Source organism: Pseudopodoces humilis, chromosome 3 (genome assembly GCF_049639895.1).
Source record: "Pseudopodoces humilis isolate 2021_Gansu_Grassland_sample_001 chromosome 3, ASM4963989v1, whole genome shotgun sequence".
Lineage (NCBI taxonomy): Eukaryota > Metazoa > Chordata > Aves > Passeriformes > Paridae > Pseudopodoces > Pseudopodoces humilis.
Genome location: NC_142202.1, coordinates 57,940,272 through 57,958,560, shown reverse-complemented (window position 1 = coordinate 57,958,560; position 18,289 = coordinate 57,940,272). Strand labels below are relative to the sequence as shown.

Here is an 18,289-nt window from a genome sequence, read left to right as displayed (position 1 = left end):
TTAATGTTTTGCAATTTCTTCTGTTGCATGATCACACTGGAAAGAAACTTCTGTTAATTTGTTCTTCTGCTTTCCTAACCACGTTGATTTGACAGCCTCTTCATTGCATTGGTGTAAGCTGTAGCATTAGACAGGGATAGCAGAAGAAAAGGAGATAAGCAGACAAAAGCAACTCTAACTCTAAAAACTTTTAGCCTTCTACGGTGCTGAGCGCTCAGTAGGGAAATCCTGCCATTTCTCACTTCTTACAGAAAAGGACTTGCAGACGCTTTTTGAGCACTTGGAATAACAAAGTATGAATTGATTACGTGCTAGTAATGACATATGTCTATAATCCTGGAAGTAAATTATGAGGTAACTTTGGGATAACAAATACAATGCCAGTATTACTTAAAACAAGATCTTGCACTGATGAAAGGAAACATCTTGACAATTGTTTCATAGGCATAAGCCTTTAGACGATGATGCAACTACTTTTATCTTTCCTCCAGTGGCATCTGAAACCTTGTGCAATTTCATTGCTAAGTTCCTTCTGCCTTTCCCCCCTCCCTTTTCTTCTTTTTTTTTTTTTCCTCTTCTTTTAGACACAGAACCACACATCAAACTACCCCGGCTGGCACAGCACCACAATTGCTGACAGTACCAGGACCAGTGGTGACAGTGCACCTGTTTCCTGTTTGGGGGAACATCACCACTGTACTCCATCTCCACCGGTGGATCACGGTTGCTTACCTGAGGAAAGTGCATCCCCTGCACGGTGCATGATTGTTCACCAGAGCAACATCCTGGATAATGTTAAGAATCTCTTAGAATTTGCTGAAACACTCCAGTTAATAGACTCCGTAAGTAGACTTGCTGCCTCAGGTGGATTTGTGCATGGTCAAGGAGCAAGGGGTGAGGAGCTGGGATTCTCCTAAATGTGGCTGTTGGTTTTTTCCCCCGAGTAACTTTGAGTTGCTCCAGGATCTGAAGCTTATCTTCTGACATGACAAAGCGCAGCTGCTTGTAAGTGAAGCCCTCAAGCATGGGTGCATATGCTTTTTGTGGGTGTCTCCCTTTCCTGCTACATCTTGGAATGGGAGTGTGAGTTTTGGCAAGCTGCACAGTAGGAGCTTGAAACAATCTCTCAATTTTAAGTCTCCTTAAAATAAAATCTGAGATACCATGAAAAATTTTAAACAATGAAATGGTATTTACTGATATTTGAAGTCACACATGCCATAGGTTTGTGTGTGGCTGCTCATGTATCTGCATCATTTTCTAGAATTTTTAGTTGTAGCCTTGACAGCTGCTTCTTCAAGTTTAAGGAGCTTGCCCTGGCATATGTGAAGGACTGTAAACACACATTTAAATGTCAGGTATCTGACTGACATGGGCCTGTTTTCATTGCAGTCTCTGGGATGCTAATGTAAAGAGGTAGCACATTGAAGTACTTTTGTTGGTGGCAACCTCCTTCAGAAGCAGAGATGTCTGCTTCATGCGGTATCATTTCCCTTTCAACCCATCCAGAGCAGCATTGCATGTTAGGAGGAGGCCAGTTTTGGTCTACAGCACACATTTTTTTTTAACAAAAGGCACCATCATCATACCAAGCAGAAAACACTGGGCAAACAAATAGTAAGGACATAATTTGGCTCATTTGTTAGGGACTCAGTTGCCAGCAACACTAGTAGGATGTCAGACAGTTTGATAAGATCAAGGTATGTACTGAAAACACAAATTGCGTTCACAGTGTTGCTGCTCCCATGAACAGGGTCAGGCTGAACTGAACTGGGAAAGACTTTGTTGTTGTTGGTTACAGGCATATCCTAGCGCTGTATTTTCATGAGGTGGCACTATACACTGTCTTATAGCTCCGTGCCTCCCACGTTGTTTCAGAATCCTTCATCATGGGGTGATCTCAGCAGTTTTGAATTCTTTGAAGACACAGACACTCCGGCTAGCAGAGCTCCCTCAGGCACAGTCGCGCAGCTTCAGCAAAGAGGGGCCAGTGCTTGTAGACCTCAAGGACAGCCCACCACAAATTTGAGCAAAGTCATGTCGAGTCAGGGCTCTCTTGGCTCACCAAAGACCTTATCTGCCTCACAGGGCAGTGCGGCTCCGTGGGTCCTTCTTCGCAAAAGGAGAGGGCACTGCAGCCCCTTAGCCAGTGGCCACGGTAGCACCTTGGTCCTAGCTGACGTCAGCAGCTCAACTCCTCCTAAGCGCTCCCCTGTCAAAAGCCTGCCCTTCTCTCCCTCGCAGGTAGATCAAGACTTCTGCACAGATGTTACTAATTCTCAAAAGTCACCCCAGTCTTAACAATTTAGAAACTAATCATTTGGAACAAATGACTAATTACCGTTGTGCTTGTTGATTTCACTCCGTGTTTGAATCTTCTCACTGCTCCTAGTCTTCACCACTGAGTTTAGTTAATCAGCAAGTTAACTGTTGATTCTTGTCTTTTGAATTCATCTCTGGGGCTTGGTTTTTTGTGTTTTGGTTTTTGCCTTTTTGGATCTTTTTTTGTGGGGGAGTGTGATTCCTCGCTTTACTCTTGCTGCTAACTCCAACTACTAGAGTTTAACATTTCTGATCACCTGTGATACTTTCCATCTCTGTCCACTTGCAGTATGATTCACTGACCTAGAAAACCCCAAACTGCATTTAAATAGCATTCAGGTTGTGAGACAAACTGACAACAACCAGAAAATTCAAATCACACTTGCCATCCTCTGCCCAGGCCATGAGAGTTGGAGTGGAATAGGAATGAGGAGAATGACCCGTTAAAATGGCCTGGCGTGCACTTTCAAATTCCTGATGATGGTTGCTTTGTTTCACAGCTGTAGCACTATTTAAAAGTGTTTTGGATTTTTTGTTTGTCTGCGTTGGTTTGCTTTAGTCTTTGATGTCAAAGAAATGTTATTTCGTGCAGGATAGTAAAAGATTTCATGTAATGATTTCCCACTGTATTTCCCATTACCTAATAGCTATTTTAATCATATGTAATTTTTCCACTGAAAGCCAGATTTTCTTACCTGCCACATTTCTATAAAGTGGCAGATCGAATCTGGAAGGGAATACATTGAATTGTTGTCAGAATAAAGGATATCACTATGCTCACAAATTTGTAGATGCTAGAAATAGAAGCAATATTTTAGATTACTAGGTAGAACACATGCAAGAGCAATTTTCTCCAAACAGATACTGCTGCCTCTTTTTCAGTAAGTTTTTTCCATTCCAAAGCATTCCACGCACCCATCAAAGGTGGCAGCTTTCATTTTATGCTCTGAAAATGAAGTATTTTCTTTTGAGAGACATGATAGGAAATATATTTTCCTGTCATAAACACTTTATTTACTGCCCTAAAAGCTGTTAGATGCCCCATATAAATATTTTTGGAATTTAATCCTGTTTCCTGTGGGTTTGTTTCTGAAACATTCCTTGCTCATTTTCACCCAGTTTCTTGGTCACACTGGTCTTAATTAAAATTTGTTTGGAGAAAATCCAAATCAGGCTCTGGAAGTGATAGAAAGTGTTTCTCATTGGAACAGTCATTTCCTTTAGAATTTCCCTCTCTAGCTTCCTGAGCCAAGCCATTGAGCATTTTTTCACAATGTAGTCAAGTACCCAACATACCTCTGCTCTCATCGTAGGGTCAGGAGAGTGACTCATGTCAATCAGAAGAAAATAATTTATTTTTCTTTCGTTCAATAATGTCAGTTTAAAAGGTCAGCCACGTAATCTGGACGTTCCTGTTAACTTTTCCTTTCCACACGTGCAGTTCTTAAACACCTCATCCAATCATGAAAACTTGAACCTGGACAACCCTGCCCTCACCTCCACGCCGGTATGTGGCCATAAGATGGCAGTTACCACCCCGCTGCACAGGGAACAGACTTTCAAAGCCCAGAAGGAAAACCATGTGTAAGTCCGTTGTCTTGTCCAGCTCATGAGGGTCCATTTCTTCACACTGGCATGCTGCCAAAGTTTGCTGGGTCAGCAAATGCTTTAGGCTGTGAGAGGGTGGGTTTAGATTAGATGCAGGGAAAGAATTCTTTACCGAGAAGGTGGTGAGGCACTGGAGAGCAGGCTGGATGGAGAAGTTGTGGATGGCCTATCCCTGGATGAAGCCCTGGGCAACCTGATCTCGTGGAAGGTGTGCCTGCCTGTGGCAGGGTGTTTGGAACTAGATGATCTTTAAGGACTATTCCAGCCTAAACCATTGTATGATTCTATGCTTCCTGCAGAGTTGTTTGCTCACACATTCACATTTTTCTTGGGTGGGAGTAAAACTTCCGCTTTATGAAGGTAGGTTATTAAACCATGCATATAGGTTCTCCAGTTTTTAAAATAAAGTCATTACACTCTATCACAGTCAAAGAGATGTTCTGCTCTAAAGGCAAAATGGATTATAGGATCTCAGGGAAATATTTTCTAAAGTCTTATAACAATACTGCCTGTATGCATGTGTTTCTGTAAAGAGGTAGTATTTCCAAGCATCTTCCTTTAAAGTTCCTCTCCTTCTTTTTAAAGTTTCAGGACTCCAGCAATCAAGAGGTCGATATTAGAGAGCTCTCCAAGAACACCCACTCCATTCAAAAACGCACTTGCAGCTCAGGAAATCAAATACGGTCCTTTGAAGATGCTGGTAAGAAGGAAACAATGATAAAAGTTGCTTTGATAATAGTGCAGAGGGATGTTCTGGGACTTGGATATAACGTTTCTTTCTTTCAGCCTCAAACTCCAACTCATCTTGTAGAAGATCTGCAGGATGTTATCAAGCAGGAGTCGGAGGAATCTGCAATAGTGGCTGGGCTACATGAAAGTGGACCCCCTTTGCTGAAGAAAATCAAACAAGAGGTAAATCTCAAACTTACCTGAGGCAATTTAATTCAGAACTCTTTGCTGAGAAACTTATAGCAATGCCTTTTCTGTTAAATAGCTGTGTCTGCTTTTCTTTCATGTGAGCCCCAAGATCTTAGTGTCGGTTCCATATAGTACACTAGGCATGTCTAATTCATCTCCCATTGATTTCCATAGAAGTCTTTCTGCTGTTTTCAGCAGGGGTTTGCTTGGGCCGTTCTAATGCAGTTTTCGTTTGAAACTTAAAAAGAAAAGAAAAATTAGACATGAATTTGGATTGAATCTTTCAAATATTGGTGAAAAGTATAGAAGAACCCCATAGGGACCAAGCTCCATGGAGTGACTTAGAAACCTGAACATTTGAGGACATTGCATTATATTACTTTGTCACTAAAGTTCTAAAAATACATATATTCTCAATCCTTTCTAGGGGATTAAACTCCTGAATACTGACAGAGCACTGAGTGCAAGTATTCAAAGTTTTATTAGATGGGGATTTTTTTTGGAGAACCTTGAACTTTTTTCTTCTGCAAAGAGCAAGGCTGCTGTAAAAGATGTGACTGTAAACATGCATTTTGCACCTCTGTGAAAAATATTTGTTAAGCAACTGACAGAAATCTCCTGGTCAGTTATGTAGTGGTTGAATGGTGCCTTTTCTTCTTGCAGGTGGAGTCTCCAACAGATAAAGCTGGAAATTTTTTTTGCTCAAGCCACTGGGAAGGAGAAAACCTGAACACTCAGCTCTTTACACCTGGGTCTACAATGGAAGATGTGCCAGTAAGTATAAGTTTTCACACCATCAAAGGAATACTTTGTTTTACATCCCTGTTTGATTATTAAATGCTAGAGAGAGTATTTTTTTCAGATTTTCTTCACAAGTAGGCTTTATTCCTTATTTCTATGTCATTTTCCTGTACTAAGCTTAAAAAGAAAAATGCTACTCTTAATTATCACTCTGATAACTATAGAAGGTTGCAGAAGTTGCAGTCATTTTGCAGCCCACAGACTTTGAAGAGCCTACACTTGAAGGATGCCTGCACCTGTGTGTAGAAATGACTAGATCACAGAATTAAAAACTGGTGAAAGAGAGAGAGAGACTCTCTCGGTTTTTGCAAAGGAGACCTTGCATGAGCACAGTTCCCTTTGCATTGCCAGGACTTATGGGCTATTCAGTGTTGCTGTTATTCTTGAACTTGTGATTTGCACTGGATGGAAAACCTTTGCACAGGGCAATGCTCCTGCAAAGCCAAGTCCCAGGGACATAGGGCTGAGGTCTGCTCCTCATCTGTGGCTGTGCCCAGTGTAGCAACTTCTGCACTCAAGCTGAGTTTACTTACAGTGCATTCCAGTTCATGTTGTTCTCATGAGTTGCTGAAAACCTTTTTCTTTTCTCTTTTCCTGTTCAGAATCTTCTTACCAGTTCCATTTTAAAGATGCCTGTGTCTGAAGATGATGATAGTTTTCACAAAACAGTTGCAGTGCCTAGAAACAGGCCACTAGCTAGTCCTCTACAGGTAATTATTTCTTGATAAAAGCATCCATACGTATAGATATTGCTTTCTCACAGACCAATTTTAAGTTTTGGGTACGGAAGAATGAAATGTTCAGATGAATGTGGCTGAGGATCTCACTTTGCCTGTGGAACATGAGAGCACAGTGGCTGCAGCAGAGCCAGGAAGCTAAATTTGACACAGCTCTGTGTGTGGGGCATTGTAACTCAGATGGGTGCAGTGTGAAATTGGTAGGATTGAGAATTAATGTGGGCCAGAGGGGTTTTCTTTCCTATAGACTTCTTGTAGGTGGCACTGCTGTTTTTGGAGATTTGAGTGATGTGGTGGTGGCCAGAGCTTGTGACTGGCCCTGGGGTGAGAGGAGAGACTCCAGCACTGCCTGGCTGGCACAGGTGTGGCCAGTATTGCCCATCCAGCCCAGCACCAGGATGGCCTTTCCCCAGTGAAGGCTCAATGTGTAATTGTTGTAAGTCAGATGTCAGGCTGGGGTTTATGTGTCTGTGCTTTTGCCAAGTGTTAACAAACACAGACATTTGCTGTGCTTTCAAACAGAACTGTTGCACAGGGGCCGATCCAAAGCCCACCAAGGTCATTAGCAGCCAGTTTGGCAGCTCTTGTGTACTTTAGGTGGAACCCACTGCAAGTCATTCAGAAAACAAAACGTAATTTCTGTATTTCCAAGGTAGATGACTAAGTGATTTCATAGCCTTTCTCCGCTTGGGAGAACTAAAGGAAAGTGTCTCATTCCCCAGGGTGAGTCACTGGCAGGAAGGAAATTGTAACTCCATAGTTCCTGACTTTCAGACGAATAGTCCACATGGCTAATCCTTTCTTTCCTCCCTCTTTCCAGAATTTACATTTGGGCTTATTTACAGTAGGAATGAATAAAGGCTGGTTTTGATTAAGCATTTCTAGCCAGGCATTAAAAAAGGAGATAGTAAAATTTCACACATGTCCCCATTTGGCACAGTTTGCCATGGAGTAGCCTTGTATTTTGTGCTGCAGAATCACTTGATGAAAAACAGCTTTGGAGAGCAGGGACTAGGACTCCCCTTGGCATGTGGGATCTGTAGGGGCCAAAGACTCACACTCAGCATTGTTTATCTGCTCTACCCTCATGACCTGTGTTTCTTGGCTGCACTGTGGTTGACAGCCAAGAGAAGGGTTTGCAGATCCGCTATCCCTGATCTAGGGCAGTGTATAGGGGCAGAATTCAGACCCACCTGGTGGCAAAGGAGCCTGGGTCTCCAGCTTTGCTGGGGCTTGCTGGAGCTCCCTGGTGGGTGTGTGGGAGGAGGCTGCTGGTCCCCCTGAGCTCAGCCCTGCTGTGCCCCAACACCTGTCTGAGAACCGTGACCCCAGCCAAGCTCCGGGCTCCTTCACAGATTTAGGACAAGATTTTCAGGTAGTTAAGCAGCATGGGCTGTGTGTTGTCCAGTTAGTGGTAGTTGCCTGCACTCTGGCTGTAATAAAAAAGAAGGATCTGAGAGGTCTGTAAAATGGGATCTTTTGATCTTTGGTGTACCGGTGTTATGTTTCCTGCTATCTAAAAATAATTTCTTTACAAGCTGCTGTAAACGAAAGGGCTTGTTTAACCTTCTGTCCTCACTCATGCTGATTTTGTTCAGGAAGTTTACATGAGTCAATTTGTGGATCATTCTGGATTCAATTCTTCAGTCCTTGGTCAGGAAAACCATGTTAAAAGTCAGGTATGCTCATTGTTTGGATAAAGAGGACCTTTTCTTAAGTAGGAACTGAGCTAAAAAGGACTTCCAACTCCTCTCAGTGTTTAAAGTAAGTTGAACTGAAAGAAACAGTAGTTGTAAAAAGCCCCAAAATGAATAGTTAGTATGCAGCTTCTTGGTGTACTAGCATGAAGGTAAAATTGTTCTCTCTGCTGATGAAACATTGAGCTTTTCATCTGAAATGTAATCTTAAGTGAAGAATGAGGCTTGAGGTTTCTGTGATGGTGACACAGACAGCTTTTTCAGAATGAAATACAGACTTTTTATAACAATGCAGCATTGTCTGCCAGCGGCTGCACTATGTTTTGGACTTGGTGTCGTGGTTAAAAGTAATGGTAAAGCTACTTGGCTTCTTGTCAGAGGGGAGGAGTGTGGCTCTGTGCAGCTCAGAAAGGACATTCAGTCTGGCTCTGTTTCACAGCAGAAGCTGCTGCTGCTCTGTCCCTAACGCTTCCCCTCCTCCTCCCCAGTGTAAATGGACTCGTGATTAGGGCATAGCATGTCTAAATGGTGCAAAGCCATGGAAAACATTAGCCTTTGTGCTTGCTCTTGTCTTTACTCTTTGTGTCTTGTACATGAGCAGATTTTAGCACGTTTTAGTGTCCTATGCTTTCTACCCTTCCTGGCTTGAGTTTGGTATCTCACCCTCATACATGAACACATGCACAGACACAAACAAATTCTGGTCTAAATCCACTGCTCCCATGAAAGTAGACATTAAGCATGAGGGAACTCCTGTGGGTGAAATTTAATTGTGTCTGCGTATGTTGACATTGCTGCTGCAAATATTTTGGGCCTGATCCAACTGTTCTGACTTAGGCAAATTCTCACTGACTTCAGGCCAAGAAAGAATTACAGCAATCTCTGCACCTTGGGATCTGTGCATGGACAGGGAAGAGAGAAACTTAACTTAACTTAGGGGTTTTTTTTTAATATGCTTGGTTCTTAAAATTCCATTTTCTTTTAAATTCGAACTTAGAAAACTAGGAGGCAATATATTTACCAGCCCACGGTTTTCCATTGCTTTAATAATTTGCACTACATTTGCACAATGATATTTGGCTAGCAAAAAACTGATCAAAATCCTTGATTAGTTATTGTTTTGCTGTTAAATTCCAAAGAAGGCAAGAGTAGCAAATGTTCAAACACATCTCTAATGATATTTTTTACTGCATTTTGGGTACACGACTGATCGTATGCCATTTAGTAAATAGCAGCTGATGACCCTATCAGATAGCACAATATGATTCACCTTCACTTAGCAGGAGCAGCACGTTGCATCATTTGGCATGTGAGGTCAGGTAGCTCCATATAAAACCACTGGATTTTGGTGCTGTCAGTGCTGTATAGAGCAAAGGGAGAAGAAGCCTTTGTAGACCCAAGAGGAGTTTGGGTTTTATCCTCATTCAATCCCCTGTTAAGTCTCCCTAAGTCATGGGCTGTAAAGGCAGTTTTGTGTAAGATCTTTCTGGTAAGGTGTGGAGGTTCAGCCAGCTCTTTTGTCCTGTCTGACAAATCTCATGGTTGTGCATTGAGTATTATCAGACTGGCAGGAGCAGGAATGTCTCACCAAACCCACATGTTGCCTTGGGGTAGACTTACTCTCCTTTGCATGATTCCCAAATATTTCTGCTTTGAATTCATGGGGTTAGTTAAAAACCTGTATTTTTGCACCCTATATTTTTGTCACTTAGTTGCATGTCAGGGAGATTTTGGTCTCACTAGCAGCTTTTCCAAGGGTTAAGATTTTGGGATAACCTGCTCCAATACCAAGACAAACAGATGATCTGTACTGAGCATGCGCTTGAATTTTGCCTTGTAAGAGGTTACATAAAAACCCCTCTGTTTCTGGCCCTTCCGATGTCAAAGTTAAATTTTATTTCACATTATGTTCTGTAGCAGTAGCGGTACATAATACAAACTATCCTAACATAGACATTTTAACAGATAGAAAAGTAGGCTAAATCACAGACCTTCCACCTAACCCTGCAGGCTATCAAAAGACACCATGAAATAGAGCCTTTTAAGAAAATAGCACTGCTTTGATATCTTCTTCCCCCAGTAACAAAGGAAACAACACAAGGTAGAAGCCCTGCAAGCTAAAGAGAATGTTCTTCAACCCCTAGCTCCTGTCACTTTCCATTTTTTAACCACAGACTGACACATTTCAGCTCGAATTTCCTGACTTTTGGCGGTTTATGTAGCCATTTTCTTCAAAGAATAACTTTAAAGGATTTTATAACAGTTACTTGGTTAACCTTTTTTCAGGTGTTTAAGCTGTCATGAAGCTTAATTTTCCCAGTTTAAAAAGTGAAATGTTTTATTTGCAGCTGGTTGTAAGACGAAGCGGCCAGGAAGGCAGCATGGTCTCCTGCAACAGCAGGCTTTCTCTGTTTTTCCTCCGTGGCTTTTTGGGGGAAAGAAGGTCCTGAAATCTCATACTTTGTTTAACCAAGGGAGAGGGGGAAGCACCCTGTGTTTGAGATTTGTGCAGCAAGGGAAGGTAGCCCCACAGGTTTCCCTTGCTTGTGTTGCCCCTTCTCTCCCCAGTGACTGATGTGTGTAGGAAGGAGACGGGCTTGCCACAGCTGAGGGAGCCAGAGAAGGTTTAAAGTTACAGGCCAGTCATTATATATTTTCCTCCCAGGTCAGCAGAATTTGGGTTCCAAACAGATTGGAAGTTAGGACTGCCCTGAGTTGGTGATGGTCTCTCTGGAAGAAAAGTGACAGCTTAACTATTATACATTTTCTATTATAATATAATATTTACATATTATACATTTGCAGCAATGTATGCTGGTCTCTGGGGGAAAAAAAAAAAATATTACTTAAGGACAAAACTAGAGAGGGGAAGAATAGGAGTTGCAGGTGCTTAGCCCACTTCCATATCTTGTCCATTCATCTTACTTGGAAAGTAAGATTCATCTTGAGCAGGAGTTTTATCTGAGCAAGAACTTCAGGGTTAAGCTCTTAAAAATGCCATCAAATAGCTCTTTCTAGCTCTGGTATCATGCTTATAACAAAAGCTGAAAAGTTGCACCATCTAATTCTTTCACATTTAATAAACTGTATTTCTGAGCAACTTGGAAAGCCCCAGAGTTTGGGAGAAGTCTGTCCTGTGCCCCAGAAGAAGCTAACAACGGGGTTAGGAATAATGGTCTGTCTTGTCAAACGAGATAAAAAATTCATTTATGGTCACTTTAGTTTTTAATTAGTCTTTACTGTCTCGTCTTGATAAGTAAAAGGGTTTCTTCTGCCAGTTCTGCATCCTTACAGAATAGAAAGCCATGTTATTCATATGCTGTCTATTGTATTCTGCTAGGAAATTGTTATGCTTAGTGCGTTGTTTTACTGCTTCAGGAGTGCTGCATTTCTTCTTGCAAGCCTCCTTTTCAGTGGCACATTCTGCAGACAATCTATACCATGTAATCTAAGGGAAAGCTGGCAAGAAATCCAGATTTTTGCATGAGGGAAACATGGTAAGAGACCTTCGTATTGAGCATTTAAAATATTTTAAACACACTAGATTTTTTAAAATTATTTTTAAATACCAGCAAAGCTTGACTAAATTAGTGGAAATGTTTGTAACACCACTAGCTTTGCTGGAGTTGCTGAAGCTACCTGCCAGCAGAGCAAAGATGTAAAATCTGTCTTCTAACACAGTTCTTTGCCCAAGGATTTCTACTAGACTTTGATCAGTTTGGGAGCTCAGCACTGCAGGACTGCAGCAGTGTTTGGTTTTGGCATTGGCTTCTAACACAAAAGGTGTTGTAACACAGGAGCTTTCTTAAGCTATAGAGACAGCATATGAAAAGGCAGTCTGGACTACAAGAGCAGAAGGACTAGTTCTATTAGAAAAGCACCTTTCCACATTGTTTTCTTCCCTTACTCTGGTCTGTTTTCTCTAGATGGTCCAAGTTTTTATTTAAAGTGCTTTAACTGGATATCCCGGTTACAGCTTTGACAGTTTGTTTACAGTTCACATTTGCCTGAAGGCAGCTGAAGGCATATTACAGGATAAATAAGGTAGTTTTGCTGCCAGGAGAAGGATGTACTGGTAGGATTATTGAGGTTAAAAAAAAAAAAAAAAAAAGAGAGAGAAAGAAAAGGGACAGGGAGAATGGCATAGCTGGAATTGTACCATAGATCTGTAATTTAATCCTGTGGGAGCTTGCAGTACTACACTTTCTTCTCTCCCCCCCACCCTGATTTAACTTAAAGAGAGAAACTGCTGTGTTTGGAAGAGAAAAATACAGTGGAAGTACTGGCTGAAAAGGTTTAAATTCTTTTAATTGATAGCAAAATTAAGACTAGTCTCCTAGTCTGTGAGTCAATGAAAAAACTATGTATGTGGAAAGAATTTACTGTGGAAATCGCTTTCACTTCCTACTGGCTAGGAATTTAGGTGCCAAAACAAACACCTTACTCTTACATGACTGAATTTAAGCTGGATGAATCCATTGGATCAATGAAAACATGTCCATCAATTTTGATGGGGTTTGGGTCAGTCCTTCTGGCTTCTGGTTACAAAGATCATTTCCACCCATTGATTTGCAGAGTTAGACATGTAAGTGTGGTCAGGAGGGTGCAATGAGCATTCTGCAACAGGAGTGTTCTGGCTGGGGTTTCTGTGCTGTTTCCCTGCATGCCTGTAGCCTTCTGCCTGAATCTCTTCTTTTGATGCATTTGTTGAGCACTGCTGTCTGTGGAGTACTGCCACTGTCCTGTAACAGAGCCCTGTCAGTACTTGCTGCAATGCTGGCGTGGAAGAAGGCATTGTAGCATCTCTTTTTACCCTTTTTACTAAGAGATCCCACGGCTGTGTGTGACCAGGCCCAGCAAGGCACTCTGCCTGAGTTGTAGGACCCAGCACTCCCTGCCAAGGAGGGAAGGAAAACTGCTGCCATCAGGATGACTTTCACACGTGCCTCTGGCACTGCGCTGCAGGGCTGGCAAGGCACAGGCATTGTGCTTTGTTTTGTGCTGGCTGCCGAGAGTCAGGGCTTCAGACAGAAAATGTTTATTAAAAATACCCACTTAAATGTTATCTGAGTTCCCCGAGGGTGGAGTGGAAAACTGTGTTAGTAAATATGCTGGATCAGAAAACATACTACTTTGGGTCCAATTCTTCTTTCTTCACTGGAGAAGAGCTCTCGCCATCATCACTGAGATGCAAAGTTAGCCTCTTTTTTATAAGTTGTCACAACAGGGAGAGGGGGGGGAAAGTGTAAATAGTGTCATTTTCTGGGAGAAATAATACATGGATGAAAACTTTTCTGTCCCTACAGCAAGGCTGAAGTCGTTTCAAGCAGGCTCAAGTGAGGGGTGGAGTTGGTCCTCCTGTGCTTGCTGTGTCTGCTGCCCATTGCTCCCCGGGGCAGCCAAGCCCAGTGGGAGGGCAGAGGGTTACTGCCTGCCTGAGCAGCTTCTGCCACACTGACATCAGGTTAAAGATGAAGACCAGGCTTTCCGTGGAATGAGTGACATGTAGCAGCCTGCTGAGATGTTGGTGATATCAGGATACAGATTTTTTTTTTTTTTTTTTCCTACTAAGCACATGGCTGTTAATACAAAGAGCTCTGTGTAGATAATAACAATTAAGCCTAATTTATAAAATAGGGACACTCCTTACCTGAAGTTACTTACATTTTTCAGAAACCGACACACTGTGGCAAATGGTCTTTTCCTTACATATTTTCAGTTATTTAAGGGACTGCTGATCTCTCATTTCTAGATTGGTTCACTGAAGCTTTGGGGATCACAGGGTAATACTGGTTAGATGCATATTTTTGTCCTTGGAAATTATGGATATTCAGGAACTATCAGCTGCTTTTGAGGTGTACAGAACAAATCCAGCTTCTAAGTAAAACTGATGGCATTATACCAGGCATTAATTTGGTTCCTCATGCAAATCCCTCTAAAACAGCAGGGAAAAACATACACAGGTGACTGAGTGCCACTGAGGATCTATTGAGTTGTAGGCTCCCAGCTTGTGTAGGTGCCTTTGAAAAAGTTACTCTGGAAGTTGTTTAACCAAAACATAAAAGGAGCTGTGGTGTGCTGCATGCAGGTCTGTGGCATGCAGAAAGTGTGTCACACCTGCTTTCTGCCATGTGCCCTCAGCTGAGCCACAGCACAAGGTGCACAGCTCTAGAAAAGATGTGGACAGCATGTCTGTTCACAGCTTTCTCACAAAAACTGCAGAAACGTAATGATTTGAGGCCTGGTTCTCCTTCAGAAAGGGAACTCCTACTGAAGCCCAGCAGTTTTGGGCATTCAGGAGAAGAGGCAGCATTTGGACCTTCTCTACAGAGAAGAGAAAGCCGTGTCTAGGGAAGCCCAGCAGAAGTTTACAGAGGACTAACATGCTTGCTTTGTTATTCACTGGGTTTGTCCCTTTTAGACTGTAAGCCCTCCAAGGCAGGAACCTCGGTCCCTGTGTTTGTACTGGTGCCCTGATTAGGGCATGTTATGTGAAAATATCTGTATTTCATAGCTGCCCAGCCTTTTACTATCTGTATGTCTCAGATAACACTGTTTACAGTCAGAAGAGCATTCTGTAAACATTTAGGCCAGAGAATAATGTAAGGATCCTCTTGCAAAGTTAACAACTAGAAATTGAAGTTAGCAACTAGAAGCTGGCAGAGAGAGCCATGGGCACGCCAGGACAGTTCTGCTCTTAGCAGATGGTTTGCAGTCCACTAATTATGATTCATCCAGCGTCCTAGAGGTTGGGAGGGCTTTGGACATTTTTTTGAGCAATGTAGGTATTGTACTGCAAAGATGATCCTTTTTGGATGTGATGGAGAACGGAGAAAGGTTTCTCCTGTTTTGTCTTTACTGGTGAATCCTGAGCATACACCTTCTCAATATTTAGCAGTACTGGAATCCCCTTGTGGAAAGATAAGCACAATTGTGTGCATTTTTGGAATTCAGAGTATTTGTACAGCTAACTACATGATAATAGAGGTTTTATTCAGTCTTAGAGAAAATTTCAGTGTGGAAAGGCAGACACACTGGGTAAGTGAGAGAGTTCAATAGAAAAAAATAAAAGTGTGTATCCTGGTAAATTCCAGGAGCTTTGAAATTTCATTGCTGTTTATAGCTCAAGGCAATGAGAAATGTCTCATGTGTAGTGAGTAAATAAATACAGCACACACAGCGCTCTGCAGATAGGTTTATCTCATTTTAGCATTATACTAAATGCTGTCTGCAACCTCCATAAATACCACAAGAAGTGAAATGGCTTACATGATAATTAAAAAGCTGTTTCTGCTGAGAGTCAGCCCCCCCCTTCTCCTTTGCCAGAGGAGCTGAGCTGTTGGGCGGGCGCTGATGGCTGCACACAGGTGAAAGCGGCTTGGAGCATGGGAATCCTCTGCAGCAGTGGTCAGGCTGTCGAGCTTGTCAGGGCCTTTCAGGGAACTCCAGGACAGAACAGCTGTATTTTTAGAATGGAGGTCCAACAGGAATTTGTGCATGGTCATAACACTGAATATTTTAACTGTGGGCTGTAGCCTGTCTGTGCTCCGTTGACCATAAAGTTCGCCTGCCAAGTACATTCTCATTTAGACCTTTCTAAAGAATTAAAGGCAAGGCTGTAGAAGTGGCCTTATAGACTGCCTATATATCAACTATTCATCAACTGCCTGAGAGAGAAGCAGGAAAGTTTGGATCTCTTCTGGTGTCCTCTCTGCAGATCATCTGGACTATCTGCCCCTGTGGTCGCTAGCTGAGAAGTCAGGGTGACATTTTTTTGCCTGTTGAGATTTCAATTTCTCGGAGGACAGGACGAAATCCCACTGCTTGTTCACGGAACAGTTAATTGTGAGAGGGCCCAGCTTTGGCTGAGACTATGGATAAGTCACACAGCATTCAAAATAAATCTCTCTCTCTTCTAATTTAGCATCTGAACAACGCCTGGGAGTCAGCGTCCTGCGGGAAGATCGAGGATCAGATGGCTCTGACAGATCAGGCACGCAAATACATGGCCACCTTCCCCACCCGGACTCTGGTGATGTGAAAGGGTCGACACACAGAGAAGCATTATGGTTTTGAGAACACTTCACCTCCACTGGGAAATTCCTGTTCCTCTATATGAGAACTTTTCATGAATGGGAGAAGAGCCTATCTTTGTTGTGGTACAACAGTTGGGAGCAGCACAAAGTGCATTTAGTCACTCAGCATATATATTCTTGTTGGATTTCACCCAACTTAAGAGTTTGTGTTTTTTTAAGGATACTTGCCTAAATTATTAGGTATTGAGTTTGAATCAGTAATTAATGATCTTAAGTGCAGTCTTATAATAAAGATAATCTTTCTTGTACTTTTTGAGATCAAGCAGACTTAATACACCAGTATTGTTATTTCAGTGATGTGCTAGCCAGGGGTGGGGTTTAGTTTGTTTCTTCTTTTTTTTTATTTTTTTTTAATTTTGTTTTTTAATAATAAAAGAGCAGGTACTCAAACAGATGTATTTTAAATCACTGAACAAAATGAATTGGTGTAAAATACTGAAGTGAAAAGCATTACTACAAACGCTTGTCTGTGCAAAAGGGGAAAGCTGATCAAGATCGTGAATGCTCAAACATCCATGCCTCTTGAAATACTCCTTTCTGTTTTGGTTCTAGGCCATTATACATTGTCTGTTTCTGTTGGGGGGAGGGGGTGGGTAATTAGCTTGCTTTAAAAAATATTACTGTATGAAACATAGATTTATCAGAAAAATTATATTTTTATTCAGTAATTTAATTTTGTAAATGCCAAATGAATACTGTGTTTTGCTGCTACAGACCTTAGCGTGTAGACTTGCTGCTAGTGTAAAAGGAGCAGTAGAGCTTTATTTGGAAAAAAACAAATGTTGATGTTAGCTAATTGACTATGCACTAGCATTTCAGATTTTTTTGTTTTAATTTTTTTACATCATTTATATTTTTTTCCCCTTTTTTTTATAAGCAATATTTTTGAACACTGTTCTTGGGAGATTTTTATTTGTGTGGATGTGTTGTTTTATTTCTCATTGGTTTGTAACAGCATGCATTGCACCTTCATATGTTTGGGAGAACACTGTCTTGTTCATGTTGTCTCTTTTGTTCCATGTCTAGCTAGTTGTTCCCTAACTTGGGTCTTGTGTACCGAATCAGGTTCTTAGAAATACATGGTTCTTTGTACTGCCATATCAGATCTTTACTGATATGGCAAAACACTGATTTTATTTTTTTTTTTTTTGTGTTTTTATAAGAGCCTCTGACTTTGCTGCCTTAATAGCATTTGGTGCAGCTTTATCTGCACTTAATTTTTTATACAACAATGTACTGCCGTGTAGATAAATAAAGTGTGTTCTTTTTTACTTAAACCTGCATGGCCTCCTAATCTTGTTTGTCTTCAGTTTTTTGGCAGTGGTGTTAAAGGCAACAATCAAGCCAAGAAGGCTTTTCCCAGCACACCTAGATAAGCAAGGAATAGAGTTTTGCACATCATAGCCTCAAAATCCTCGGTTCTCATTGATTGTTAAGGAAGTGGAGGGAAGACAGCACAAAACAGCCAGTCCTGAGCTCAGTTGTGGTCTCAGAGCACATCTCTATTGACACCAAAGTCCAGGTCAGCTTCAGTCAGTGGGAGACTCGCTGCACCTTTTGTGCGAAACTGCCCTTATCCCACAATGCTGGCTAATTTATTTTTTCAACTAAGGACAATCAGGTCAGGAACCAATTGAATAAGAGAAAAATATTCTGGAGTTCTTGTAACTGTAGAACAGGCTGTTTTCATGCTTGTCTTAAGAAAAGAGAGGTGAGAATGTGCTCTGAAACCCTGGTGCACTGTGCTTCACAGCAAATAATTGGACAGAACTGCAAGAGCCTCACACAGCTGACGTGCTGAGGGACTTTCAGCCCCAGGAAGGCTAGAGATAAAAGCAATTTCTGACAAAACAAGCAAACAAACAAATAAAAGGCGTCTTCTCAGAAAAGAAAAAAGAGCATTTTATTGAGTAGCTTGAAAATAAATTGCTGAAGTGTATGTTGAGGCAAATGCTTCGAAGTTACGCTGATATTCATGAGAGCAGACATCAGTTCTGTGATGAAAGAGGGGCCATGGGTGTGCTGAGCCCCAGAGGTGCCTTCCAGACCTTTTTGCTCCTTACCCAGCCCCTCCCAGCTGAAGCCCCCTCCAAGTTGTTTTGTGTGCTCC

At 41.8% G+C, this 18,289-nt stretch overlaps 1 protein-coding gene across 2 annotated transcripts in view; it reads left to right on the top strand.

The window, feature by feature from the left end:
* Positions 1-17,456, top strand: part of MYB (MYB proto-oncogene, transcription factor) — a 28,146-nt gene extending 10,690 nt beyond the window's left edge. Inside the window, exons 9-16 of one of the 2 annotated variants that reach the window (XM_014263319.2) lie at positions 585-842; positions 2,089-2,244; positions 3,764-3,906; positions 4,516-4,630; positions 4,717-4,842; positions 5,512-5,622; positions 6,252-6,359; positions 16,008-17,456. In XM_014263319.2, coding sequence (XP_014118794.1) covers positions 585-842; positions 2,089-2,244; positions 3,764-3,906; positions 4,516-4,630; positions 4,717-4,842; positions 5,512-5,622; positions 6,252-6,359; positions 16,008-16,124 — 1,134 coding nt within the window. In that variant the 3' untranslated portion in view covers positions 16,125-17,456. The remainder of the gene's footprint in view (positions 1-584; positions 843-2,088; positions 2,245-3,763; positions 3,907-4,515; positions 4,631-4,716; positions 4,843-5,511; positions 5,623-6,251; positions 6,360-16,007) is intronic. The other variant, XM_005518376.3, reaches the window with a different exon arrangement.
* Positions 17,457-18,289: the final 833 nt, after the last annotated feature.